This window comes from Rana temporaria, chromosome 3, assembly GCF_905171775.1.
Source record: "Rana temporaria chromosome 3, aRanTem1.1, whole genome shotgun sequence".
NCBI classification, from domain to species: domain Eukaryota; kingdom Metazoa; phylum Chordata; class Amphibia; order Anura; family Ranidae; genus Rana; species Rana temporaria.
The window spans coordinates 215,245,409-215,257,422 of NC_053491.1; the positions used below are offsets into that span (position 1 = coordinate 215,245,409).

General features: G+C 43.4%; 1 protein-coding gene across 1 annotated transcript in view; it reads right to left on the reverse strand.

Annotated features, from left to right (window-relative positions):
* The window catches only part of LOC120932094 (dynein heavy chain 3, axonemal-like), a 216,398-nt gene that overhangs the window by 131,074 nt on the left and 73,310 nt on the right, over positions 1 to 12,014 (reverse strand). Inside the window, exon 3 of the mRNA XM_040344229.1 lies at positions 6,156 to 6,354. Within this exon, the coding sequence (XP_040200163.1) occupies positions 6,156 to 6,354 (199 nt within the window). The remainder of the gene's footprint in view (positions 1 to 6,155; positions 6,355 to 12,014) is intronic.

The window sequence follows — 12,014 nt, forward strand, 5'->3', positions numbered from 1 at the left end:
TGCCTAGCAAATCACGCGATTGCGGTCAGCAAGGGCAGAACAGGGGAATGCCTTTGTAAACAAGGCATTCCCCTATTCTGGCTTAGTGACACTGTCACTGATGACCGTTCCCCATGATTGGGAGCGGTCATCAGTGACGTGTCACATGTAGCCATGCCCCCTAACAGTAAGAATCACTTCCTAGGGAACACTTAACCCCTGCAGCACCACCTAGTGGTTAACCCCTTCACTGCCCGTGTCATTTTTACAGTTATTAGTACATTTTTATAGCACGGATCACTGTAAAAATGACAATGGTCCCAAAATGGTGTCAAAAGTGTCCGATGTGTCCACCATAATGTCGCAGTCTCAATACAAATCGCTGATCACCGCCATAACTAGTAACACAAAATATTTATAAAAATGCCATAAAACAGTCCCCTAATTTGTAGAAGCTATAACTTTTGCGCAAACCAATCAATAAACGATTATTGCAATTCTTTTTATCAAAAATATGTAGAAGAATACATATTGGCCTAAACTGTGGGAAAAAAATATATAATTTTGGGGGATATTTATTATGGCAAAAAGTAAAAAATATTGCATTTTTTTCAAAATTGAAAATGGCAGAGGTGATCAAATACCACCAAAACAAAGCTCTATTTGTGGGGGAAAAAAGGACGTCAATTTTGTTTGGGAGCCACGTCGCACGACTGCGCAATTGTCAGTTAAAGCGACACAATGCCGAATTACAAAAAGTGGCCTAGTCCTTGACCACCAAAATGGTCCGGGGCTGAAGCAGTTAACAGTGCCCATTGATTACTTAGTCCTGATATTTTACTCCAGCTTATTCATTACTTTTTTTTTTTTAGAAATGCATCCATTTTAGCAAAGTTTGTGCTCAAATCCAGAACCTTGGTTTTTGTAAATAATTTTTCAGTTCTTGTTTTAATATCAAGCAAAAGACATTGGTGATCACTAGAACTCACATTTTCTCCCACCTCAACAGCAGATAATCAATCCCCATTTGACAGTACAAGTCTAGAATATGATCTCCTCAGGTTTTACTTTTTTAATTGTTTTAGAGAAACCCCATTTAATGCCTCCATTAGAGAATTATAGTTAATGTCAGGCATGTTGAAGTCATCCGTAATTAATAGATATGTGCATTCCCGTTCGTACGAATGTTATTTTCGTACGAAAATGTTCATTTTTGTACCCGCAGAATAATGTGTACATACGAAAAAATGAAAGCACCAAAATACGAAAACGACGGGATTAAGAATGAGCCGCATAACGAACAACCGCAAATATGAATGAACGATCTGACGAAAATACGACAAACGAAAACGGCAAAAGAACGAAAATTACATCTATAACAAAAGATTTGCATTCTGTATCCTGTTTGAATCCCCTCTCTGATCGTATCCTCAGCTGTATGTTCACATGACATCCACAACAAAAGATTTGCACTCTGTATCTTGTTTGAATCCCTTCTCTGTTCGCACCCTCAGTTGTATGCTCATATGACATCCACAACAAAAGACCCACACTCTGCATTTTGTTTGAATCCTTTCCCTGTCCGCATCCCCAGTCACATGCTCACACGACATCCACAACAAAAGATTTGCATTCTGTATCCTGTTTGAATCCCCTATCTGCTCGTATCCTCAATCGTATGTTCACACGACATCCACAACAAAAGATTTGCACTCTGTATCTTGTTTGAATCCCTTCTCTGTTCGCACCCTCAGTCGTATGCTCACACGACATCCACAACAAAAGACCCGCACCCTGTATTTTGAATTCCTTTTTTCTGTTCGTATTTTGGATTCAACAGAATGCAAATCTTTTGCCACAGATGTCACATGAACACACGACCGAAAACACCAAAAGAAAAAGGACCCAAAACACAGAATGCAAATCCCTTGCCACAGATGTAATTTTCGTTTTTTTGAATGGGCAGTGAGAGTAGTTAGTAAAGCAGCTTCTCTTTTGTGCTGAGTAGTACAGTAAAGCCAAATAAACTTTTCTGTGGATTTTCATCTGAAGGGAGATCAGTTGGCCAGACTTTTGAACCCAAAAATGGTTTTCTGATGGAGTTTAAAAACGAACACATTTTCTGAGAACGAACGGAAAACGATCGTTTTTATGTTTGTTGTTAAAAAAGTCTGACCAAGTGTATGGGGCTTAACAATAGTTAATATGGATGAGCCGCGTGTTGAAAGTGCCGCAAATCCCGCAATATATTTACGAAAGTACAAAATGATGAAAATCCTTTTTCTGTTCGTATTTTCAGTCGCATGTTCATATGACATCTATAACAAATTGTTATAGATGTCATATGAACATACGACCGAAAACACGAACAGAAAAAGGAATCCAAAACACAGAATGCAAATCATTGACGAAAATTCACGAAAATTATTGTCTAACAAGTAACGAACATGAATTAAACAGAATAACGAACCATCCCGCATGTACGAAAATAAAACAGTAACGAAAATACGAAACGATTGGAATACGAAAAAATCTCGCCGTACGAAAAACGAACGGGAACGAACAGGAAAACGGGTGTCTTACGAAAAACGAACGGAAACGAACCTACGGAACGTTACGAAACAGAACAAAACAAAACGAAAAAAAATTCTGTGCACATGTCTATTAACCACTTAACCTCCAGGAGATTTTCTCCCCTTAATGACCAGGCCGTTTTTGCGCTACAGCACTGCGTTACTTAAACTGACAATTGCCCGGTCATGCAATGATGTACCCAAACATAACGTATGTCCACCTTTTCCCACAAATAGAGCTTTTTTTTGGTGGTATTTGATCACCACTACGGTTTTTACTTTTTGCGCAATAAACAAAGAAAGCAGACAATTTTTTTTAAAAAAATATATTTTTTACAATCTGCTATAAAACATCCAATAAAATAAAAACAAGAAAAAAATCAAATTTCTTCACCAATTTAGGCCAATATGTATTCTGCTACATATTTTTGGCAGAAAAATCCCAATAAGTGTAATATTAATTGTTTTGCGCAAAAGTCATAGCGTCTACAAACTATGGGATATATATATATATATATATATATATATATATATATATATATATATATATTTTTTTTTTTTTTTGGGGGGGAACAGTGACACAAATACAGTTATCAGTGCTAAAATTATGCACTGTCACTGTATTAATGACACTGGCTGAAAAGAAGTTAAACATCAAGGGCGATCAACTGGTTAACTGTCTGCCTAGCCAGTGTTTGTGCACTGGTGTGGGAGGTGCTTTTACTAGAGGAAGGCATAGATCCATGTTCCTGCTTTACAAACAGAAGTGTCGGATCAGGTACCTAGTACATGATCCAGTGCAGCAGTGCCACCTTTCTGCAGTATATCTACATTATACTGGCGGCAGGTGGTTAAAACCTCTTCTTTCATTGCCATTTGAGTTATCTTATCAGTCAATAGGTTATTATAATCTTCAGTCTGTCATGGGTGTTTGTATACTACACAGATTCTAAGGGAAGATCCCTCTCTGATTGAAAGGCAGACTCAGAGGGTTTAAGGGTAATTAAAGGGTCACTAAAGGAAAAACATTTTTTAGCTAAATAGCTTCCTTTACCTTACTGCAGTACTGGTTTCATGTCCTCATTGTTTGTTTTTGCTTTGAAGTAGCTGTAATTTTGCTGTGATCTCCACACTTCGTGGTTGCCTGTTTCCTTATAACCATCGTACTGGTCTAAGCTGTCATTACTGTGTGTCTAAAACTCCTCAGAACCAGATTCATTTTAAAAACAAAACACTGCCCTGGATTTGTTGTTTTTGTTCTGTGAGTCTTCCCGATTCACCTCTCACCCGGAACTTCATGTATGTACCTTTAAAACCGAACGTGAAACTAGAGGCACATTATATGATAGATTAAATTCAATTTTTAATCATTTTTAAAAGGAATCAGTTAACTTTTATGTCTCTATACCCTGTAAACAGTCATTTCAGCAAAAATAATTTTTTCCTTTAGTGACCCTTTAATTTGTTTTTAAATTAACATATTTTTGACATATATGGCAGCTACACCTCCCCTCTTTCCTACTCTGTCTTTCTTGTATAGTGTTTACCTTGACATAGTTATTTGCCAGTCATTTGAATCCTTAACCCCCCTGGCGGTATTCCAGAGCCAGGCTCGGGGTGGAAAACCTGTACCATTAGCGGTATTCCCGGGCCAGACTCGGGATCGCCTCGCAGTATCTAGGCAGGCAGAGTTACTTACCTTGTCCCTGGATCCTGCGATGCCTTCCCGCTGTGTGATCGAGTTTCCGCTTTGCTCGATTCACACAGTGCCTGTGTGCTGTCGAGCTCCATTCCCTGCGACGTTACGACGCACTGGGGGCGGAGATCAGCGCCAAATTCAAAAAAGTAAATACACAGTACATATAACCCTCCCTTATGCTATCCAAAATGAAAACATTTTGCCTATAGTCATACTTTAAGGATTGCAGAGGTCACTGCTAAAACTGGCCTTGCACCCCCTATGACAATAAGAAGAACTGAAATCAGACATATAGTAGAGAACATCAGAATGTCAATGTTGTTGCTAGCCACAGATCCCCTTTGCAGGCTGTGGAAGAAGGTGAATTTTAGCTGTCTTAGGTTCCTTTCACACTGGGCACAGGAGGTGCGCTGGTAGTATAGCGGTGCGATTTTTAGTGCCGCTATACCGTCGTATTTACCGCGATATTAGGCCACTAGCAGTGCAGTTTTGCAGAGGCGCATCCCCGGCGGTATTACCGCGGTTTCCCATTGATTTCAATGGGAAGGAGTGGTGTAGGAGCGGTAAACACACCTCTCCTTCACCGCTCCAAATATGCGGCTAGCAGGATTTTTGGAGCAGTCCTGCTAGCGCACCGCTTCAGTGTGAAAGCCTTCGGGCTTTCACACTGAAGACTGCAGGGCATGATATTTTCAGGCTGAATAGCAGCGCTATTTTTAGCGCTTAACCGCCTGAAAAGCATGTCGGTGTGAAAGGGGCCTTAGTGTAAATGCATTGCCCTCAGAGCTTCCAGTCATTATGGCCAGCATTGAAATGAATATGTTTGTCAAATACAGTGTTTCTCAGGCTGTAACAAATATTTAATATTGCTACTACTTTACCAACTACTTGACAGCCATTATCAGCATTTACTTGCTGGCATGGTGGAAAGGTGTGAGAATACTTGAAATTTACAAAAACATTTTTGCTGCACTGTCATCCCCTGTTCCATAACAACGTCTGCCCATAGAACTAGTCTCTAGTAATGTATCAACTATGCTGACAGCTCTCCTACTACTTGCCATTGATTTAGACATATTTTATGTTAAGATCAAAAACAGTAGAAAGGTGACCCATTAACATTTTGCTACAGGGTCCCATGATCTGTAGACACACTCTTGCATGTGTAGAGTTGCTCTTAACATTTTACCATATAAACAGAAATATATTTTATGAGAAGCAGCTTTTTGGCCCTTTTCACACTGGGGCGTTTTTCAGGCGCTTTAGCGTTTAAAAAAAAAAAAAGCCAGTAAAGCCCCTGAAAGAAGCTGCATTTGCAATCACAATGTGAAAGCCTGAGTGCTTTCACACTAAAGCACCTGAAAAATGCCCCAGTGTGAAAGGGGCTTAGCGTTAAAAAAAGCACCTGTAAAGCGCCTGAAAGAAGCTGCATCTTCAAATCCCAATGTGAAAGCCTGAGTGCTTTCACACTGAGGCGATACTGGCAGGGCGTCAAAAAAAGCCCTGCAAGCATTTTTAATGCCAAAAGCCTGAAAAATGCCCCAGTGTGAAAGGGGTCTTAGCGGCCCTTTTCTAGCATTTTTCTGGGGCTGGCAGTGTGAAATGGCTCTGAAAGCATTCAGGCTTTTACATTGGGATTGCAGATGAGGCTTTTTTCAGGCACTTTACTGGCTTTTTTTTAACGCCTAAGCGCCTGAAAAATGCCCAAAAAACGCCCGAAAAATTCCCCAGTGTGAAAGGGGCCTTTAGGATTTTTTTTTTATTTAACCAAAGGTGTTTCAGAGGTTGCTATTCCTAGCCGTAGGGTTTCCTTTTTATTTACGTATTTTTACAAGTCATTTTACACGCATGAAATGTATAAAGAAATTGCTAAATAAAAGCATTTTGTGAAAATATGATTTTACCTGAAACAACGATCAGTCAGAGGTGTAAGGACAAGTCTTCCAGCATTGCCTAAATATTCATATCCATAAGTTACTGTTGTGGTAACCATTCTAACTACAACATTGTTTTCCTCCCAGTAATATCTCATTTGTGAAATCCAGCCAAAATCTGAACAGTTTGTAATTCCACGATTATTTAAATTGAAAACAACATCTCGAGCTAAAAAAAAAAGAAAAAAAAAGAAAAAATCATAGTACTACATAAAATGCAACCCATACGGAAGAAATAGATTATAAAATACTAAGTAGCTACAGTATTTCTGGCACAAATAAAACAGAATTATGTCCAAAAGAATATTGAGTTCCTAATGTACTTATTAATATAGTAAATCAGTGATCTTGCAATGTTCCATATTGCTATAAATAGTGCAGTAAAGCATTATTTTCTATTTGCTTTTTTTGTGAGATTTAGAATAGGAAATTATGCATTGAGGAATATGAAGCAAAAAAATATATAAAAACATGAAAAATACCTAAATATGTAAATCATTTATTAACAGTCAAAACTCCGCAAAGCAAACACAGAATTGAACATGGCTAATAAACAGGATTTGGTAAGTAAAGAGCATATTTAAACATATTTTTATTATGGTAAGGTCTAAATAAAAAAAAGTAAAGATTATGTCTCTTAAGCGAGTAAAGTATTGCATATTAACCACTTCGAGTGCGCGCTATGGACGAAAGACATTTACAGCGTGGCACTCAATTGCCGGGAGGGCTTCCCTGGATGTCCTCCTGTTTACTTGTTCCCCGCGCTGCCACGGGCATGCATCAGGGAAAAAGTGTGTTGGCCATGTTCCTTGGACACAGTCAATCACAGATTGTGCTAAATGGCCAATCACAGCAGCCATTTAGCACTCGATCGGCATGTCCAATGCGGGATGATCTCAAATGTAAACATCATCTCTGATTGCCGGCTCTCCCTCCTCACACAGAGACCGCGTGTGAGGAGGGAGAGCGACCTGTGCTGCAGCGTGAGTGATAAAACACTACATAAAACACAGTACCTATCAGTGCCACCTGTCCCCAGTGCCACCTGTCAGTGCCATCAGGGGTCAGAACAGTGGTGTAGTGTTTAGCACTTTCACTTAGCAGCAAAAGGGTCGTTGGTTCGAATCCCGACCACCACACCATCTGCCTGGAGTTTGCATGTTCTCCCTGTGTCTGCGTGGGTTTCCTTGGGGTACTCCGGTTTCCTCCCACATTCCAAAGAAATGCTGGTAGGTTAACTGGATCCTGTCCAAATTCGCCCAGTGTATATGTGTGTACGACTGTGTGTCCCAAGCGTTTTGAGATCCTACGGGGTAAATGACCACACCAGCCAGGAAGACACTGGCTGCAAAAAGCGCCTAGAGGCGATTCAGTTTGCATGTTTAGCGCTATACAAGTCATTCATTCATTCATCTGTCCCCAGTGCCACCTATCAGTGCCACCTATCAGTGCCATCTGTTATCATTGTCACGTGTCATCAATGCCACGTATCAGTGCCATATGTCATCAGTGTCATCAGTGCCACGTATTGGTGCCATCTGTTATCAGTGCCATGTATTAGTACCATCTGTGAGATAGGCCGCCAATACATCAGATGTGATCAATTTGTTATGATAGCTTGTAGACTCTCTAACTTTCACACAGACCAAATAATATCCACTAATTTGGATTATTTTTTCCAAAGATATGTAGCAGCATAAATTGTGGCCGAAATTTTGAAGAAAAAAATAATTTGCCAAATTTTATCACAGAAACTAAGGGCCAAATTCTCAAAAGAGATACGCAGACTTAACTGCTGTTCAGCCTGCGTATCCCTGTGCCTAACTTTGGAAACGATTCTCAAAAGGCTTTTTCCAAAGTTAGGCAGAAAATCTGACATGTGTAAGACACTTACACGGTCAGATTTTAGGATGCAGTACCGCATCCGCCACTGGGGGCATTTCTCATTGAAATCCAGCTTTGCGTATGCAAATGAGGACTTAAGCAGATTTTCAAAGCATTTCAGCACTTTGATTTCTGCCTAAGTTCCGAATTTGCCGGCGCAAAATTAGGGCTGGTTTTACAATGTGGAAAGTTAGCCAAACCTTGTAAAGGCCCATTCCAGCGACGGCATTTGGTATGCATTCCTGAGGGAGAACTCCACGGCAATTTTTAAATTCAAAACCGGCATGGGTTCCCCCCCAGGAGCATACCAGGCCCTTAGGTCTGGTATGGGTTGTAAGGAGACCCCCCCACGCCGAAAAATTGACGTAGGGGGTCCCCCTACAATCCATACCAGACCCGTATCCAAAGCACGCTACCCGGCCGGCCAGGAATGGGAGTGGGGACGAGCGAGTGCCCCCCCCCCTCCTGAGCCGTGCCAGGCCGCATGCCCTCAACATGGGGGGGTTGGGTGCTCTGGGGCAGGGGGGCGCACTGCGGGCCCCCCCACCCCAGAGCACCCTGTCCCCATGTCGATGAGGACAGGACCTCTTCCCGACAACCCTTGCCATTGGTTGTCGGGGTCTGCGGGCGGAGGCTTATCGGAATCTGGGAGTCCCCTCAAATAAGGGGGCCCCCAGATACCGGCCCCCCACCCTAAGTGAATGGATATGGGGTACATCGTACCCCTATCCATTCACCTGGAGGCAAAAAGTAAAATGTAGTAAACACACAACACAAGGCTTTTTAAAATATTTTATTATTCTGCTCCGGATGCCCCCCCTGTCTTCGTTATTAGCTCAATTACCAGGGGGGTCTTCTTCTTCCGCTCTCCGGGGGTCTTCCGCTCTCCGGGGGTCTTCCGCTCTCCGGGGGTCTTCTCCGCTCTCCGGGGGGGGCTTCTCCGGACTCCGGGGGGCTTCTTCCATCTTCTCCCCTCTTCCGCTGTTGACTCGGCGAACCCCGGTTCTTCTGCAGCTCTCCGGTGCCTTCTTCTTCAGCGCTGGCTGCCTGCTATGTTTGTGTGTTAGCTCGATTTCAAACAGGCAGCCGGCGCGGTCTTCTGTGACGCCAGGGTCTTCTGGTCTTCTGTTCTTCCGATGTTGCCTCGTCGCCTGTTGTCGCTGTAATGATGGAAGCGCGCCTTGCATCACATTTATATAGGCATCACCGTCCCATCATGCTCCGGCAGGTACCCACGTGGTGGGTGCACGTGGGTAGGCACCCACCACGTGGGTACCTACCGGAGCATGATGGGACGGTGATGCCTATATAAATGTGATGCAAGGCGCGCTTCCATCATTACAGCGACAACAGGCGACGAGGCAACATCGGAAGAACAGAAGACCAGAAGACCCTGGCGTCACAGAAGACCGCGCCGGCTGCCTGTTTGAAATCGAGGTAACACACAAACATAGCAGGCAGCCAGCGCTGAAGAAGAAGGCACCGGAGAGCTGCAGAAGAACCGGGGTTCGCCGAGTCAACAGCGGAAGAGGGGAGAAGATGGAAGAAGCCCCCCGGAGTCCGGAGAAGCCCCCCCCGGAGAGCGGAGAAGACCCCCGGAGAGCGGAAGACCCCCGGAGAGCGGAAGACCCCCGGAGAGCGGAAGAAGAAGACCCCCCTGGTAATTGAGCTAATAACGAAGACAGGGGGGGCATCCGGAGCAGAATAATAAAATATTTTAAAAAGCCTTGTGTTGTGTGTTTACTACATTTTACTTTTTGCCTCCAGGTGAATGGATAGGGGTACGATGTACCCCATATCCATTCACTTAGGGTGGGGGGCCGGTATCTGGGGGCCCCCTTATTAAAGGGGACTCCCAGATTCCGATAAGCCTCCGCCCGCAGACCCCGACAACCAATGGCAAGGGTTGTCGGGAAGAGGTCCTGTCCTCATCGACATGGGGACAGGGTGCTCTGGGGTGGGGGGGCCCGCAGTGCGCCCCCCTGCCCCAGAGCACCCAACCCCCCCATGTTGAGGGCATGCGGCCTGGCACGGCTCAGGAGGGGGGGGGACGCTCGCTCGTCCCCACTCCCATTCCTGGCCGGCCGGGTAGCGTGCTTTGGATACGGGTCTGGTATGGATTGTAGGGGGACCCCCTACGTCGATTTTTCGGCGTGGGGGGGTCTCCTTACAACCCATACCAGACCTAAGGGCCTGGTATGCTCCTGGGGGGGGAACCCATGCCGTTTTTTTCTTTGAAAATTGGCATGGAGTTCTCCCTCTCAGGAATGCATACTGAGCGACGCTGACATTTTTGTTTATAATTATTTGTTTTCCCGGCGCGTCTTTTTTTTTCACCCGTCGCAACTTTAGTGTCCCGTCGAAATTCTCAAAGCCGACCGGCGTTAATTACGTTCGCGCGCTGCACGTCGGGAAAATGACGTCACACGCATGCGCAGTACGGCCGGCGCGGGAGCGCGCCTCATTTAAATTTTAAACGCCCCCAGGAGAGGAGGACCGCCTTACGACGGCGGCACTTAAGTTACACAGCGTGTAATTTCTACCTAAGTGCTTTGACGATCAGGCACTTAGGTAGAAATTTTAAGTCAGTGTAACTTAACTGCTGAAATTTAAGTTACGCAGAGTTTTTGAGAATTTGGCCCCGTATTACAGTACATGACAAAATTGGTCTGGGCAGAAGAGGGGTTTAGGTGCCCAGTAGGCAAGTGGTTAAGAGGTAGTATAATTGTTTGAACTAGCAGATATGTTTTTTTTTCTCTATATACATATGATTGAAAAAAATCTTTTTATTTGCAGGTTCCATAGCACAAACTGAAATATATACACATATATACTCTGACTCATTGCAGTGAGAAATTTCCCATAATAATGCTCTGTTGCAAGTTTTAATCAAACAAATGGCAGCCAATGCTGTGCTGTCTTTAGCTAACCCATAGTTCTCTGTGAGGCCCCATACACACGATAGAATTTATCCGCAGATACGGTTCAGCGGACCGTATCCGCGGATAAATCCTCTCTAAGATTTCAGAGGATTTCAATGCGATGGCGTGTACACACCATCGCATTGAAATCCGCGCTGAAATCCTCTGCCGATGACGTGTCGCGCCGTCGCCGCTATTATGACGCGGCGACGGGCGCGACGCTGTCATATAAGGAATTCCACGCATGCGTCTATTCATTACGGCGCGTGCGGGGAATCCCTTTGGACGGATGGATCCGGTAAGTCTGTACAGACGAGCGGATCCATCCGTTGGAATGGATTCCAGCAGATAGATATTCTGTGCATGTCGACAAATATTTATCTGCTGGAAATCCATTCCAGGGGAGATTTATCTGCGGATAAATATCCGTTGGCGTGTACACACCATAGGATCTATCCGCAGAAACCCATTTGATGGGATTTATCTGCGGATAGATTCTATGGTGTGTATGGGGCCTAAGTCTTATGTAAGCTATACCATGTTTTACATTTCTCTGGAAGTAGTTGCCTCATCTACTTTCTGTCCCCTCCTCATTACAAATAGTATTGGTAGGCAAATGGTGCTGGCACATCAGAATTGCACCACAGATGCAGTGCTGCACAAAGTCAGTATAAGACACTAAAGCTGCTTAAAGAAGCAATTTTTAGCACCCTATACTGGCGTTGTGCAGCATGTTGGAGGAAAGAAAACCTTATGCTTTTTTATCTATGTACAAAAGCACAGGTTTTTATTGTGTTAGGAAACTTTTGCTATTGTTTGCAACCTGACCAACATTATAAAAATGATGGGGAAGATATAATTGCAGAAGATAGCACTAATGGAATAATCGGTTTATGGAATAAGGTATGATAAAAAAAGAAAGAAGTTTCGGCTATAGGTAAATATTGCAAATACAAATTGAAATGTTCTAATCTGTAGAAAGAAAAATACTATTTATATATTTTATTAATCCTAACATTAACCC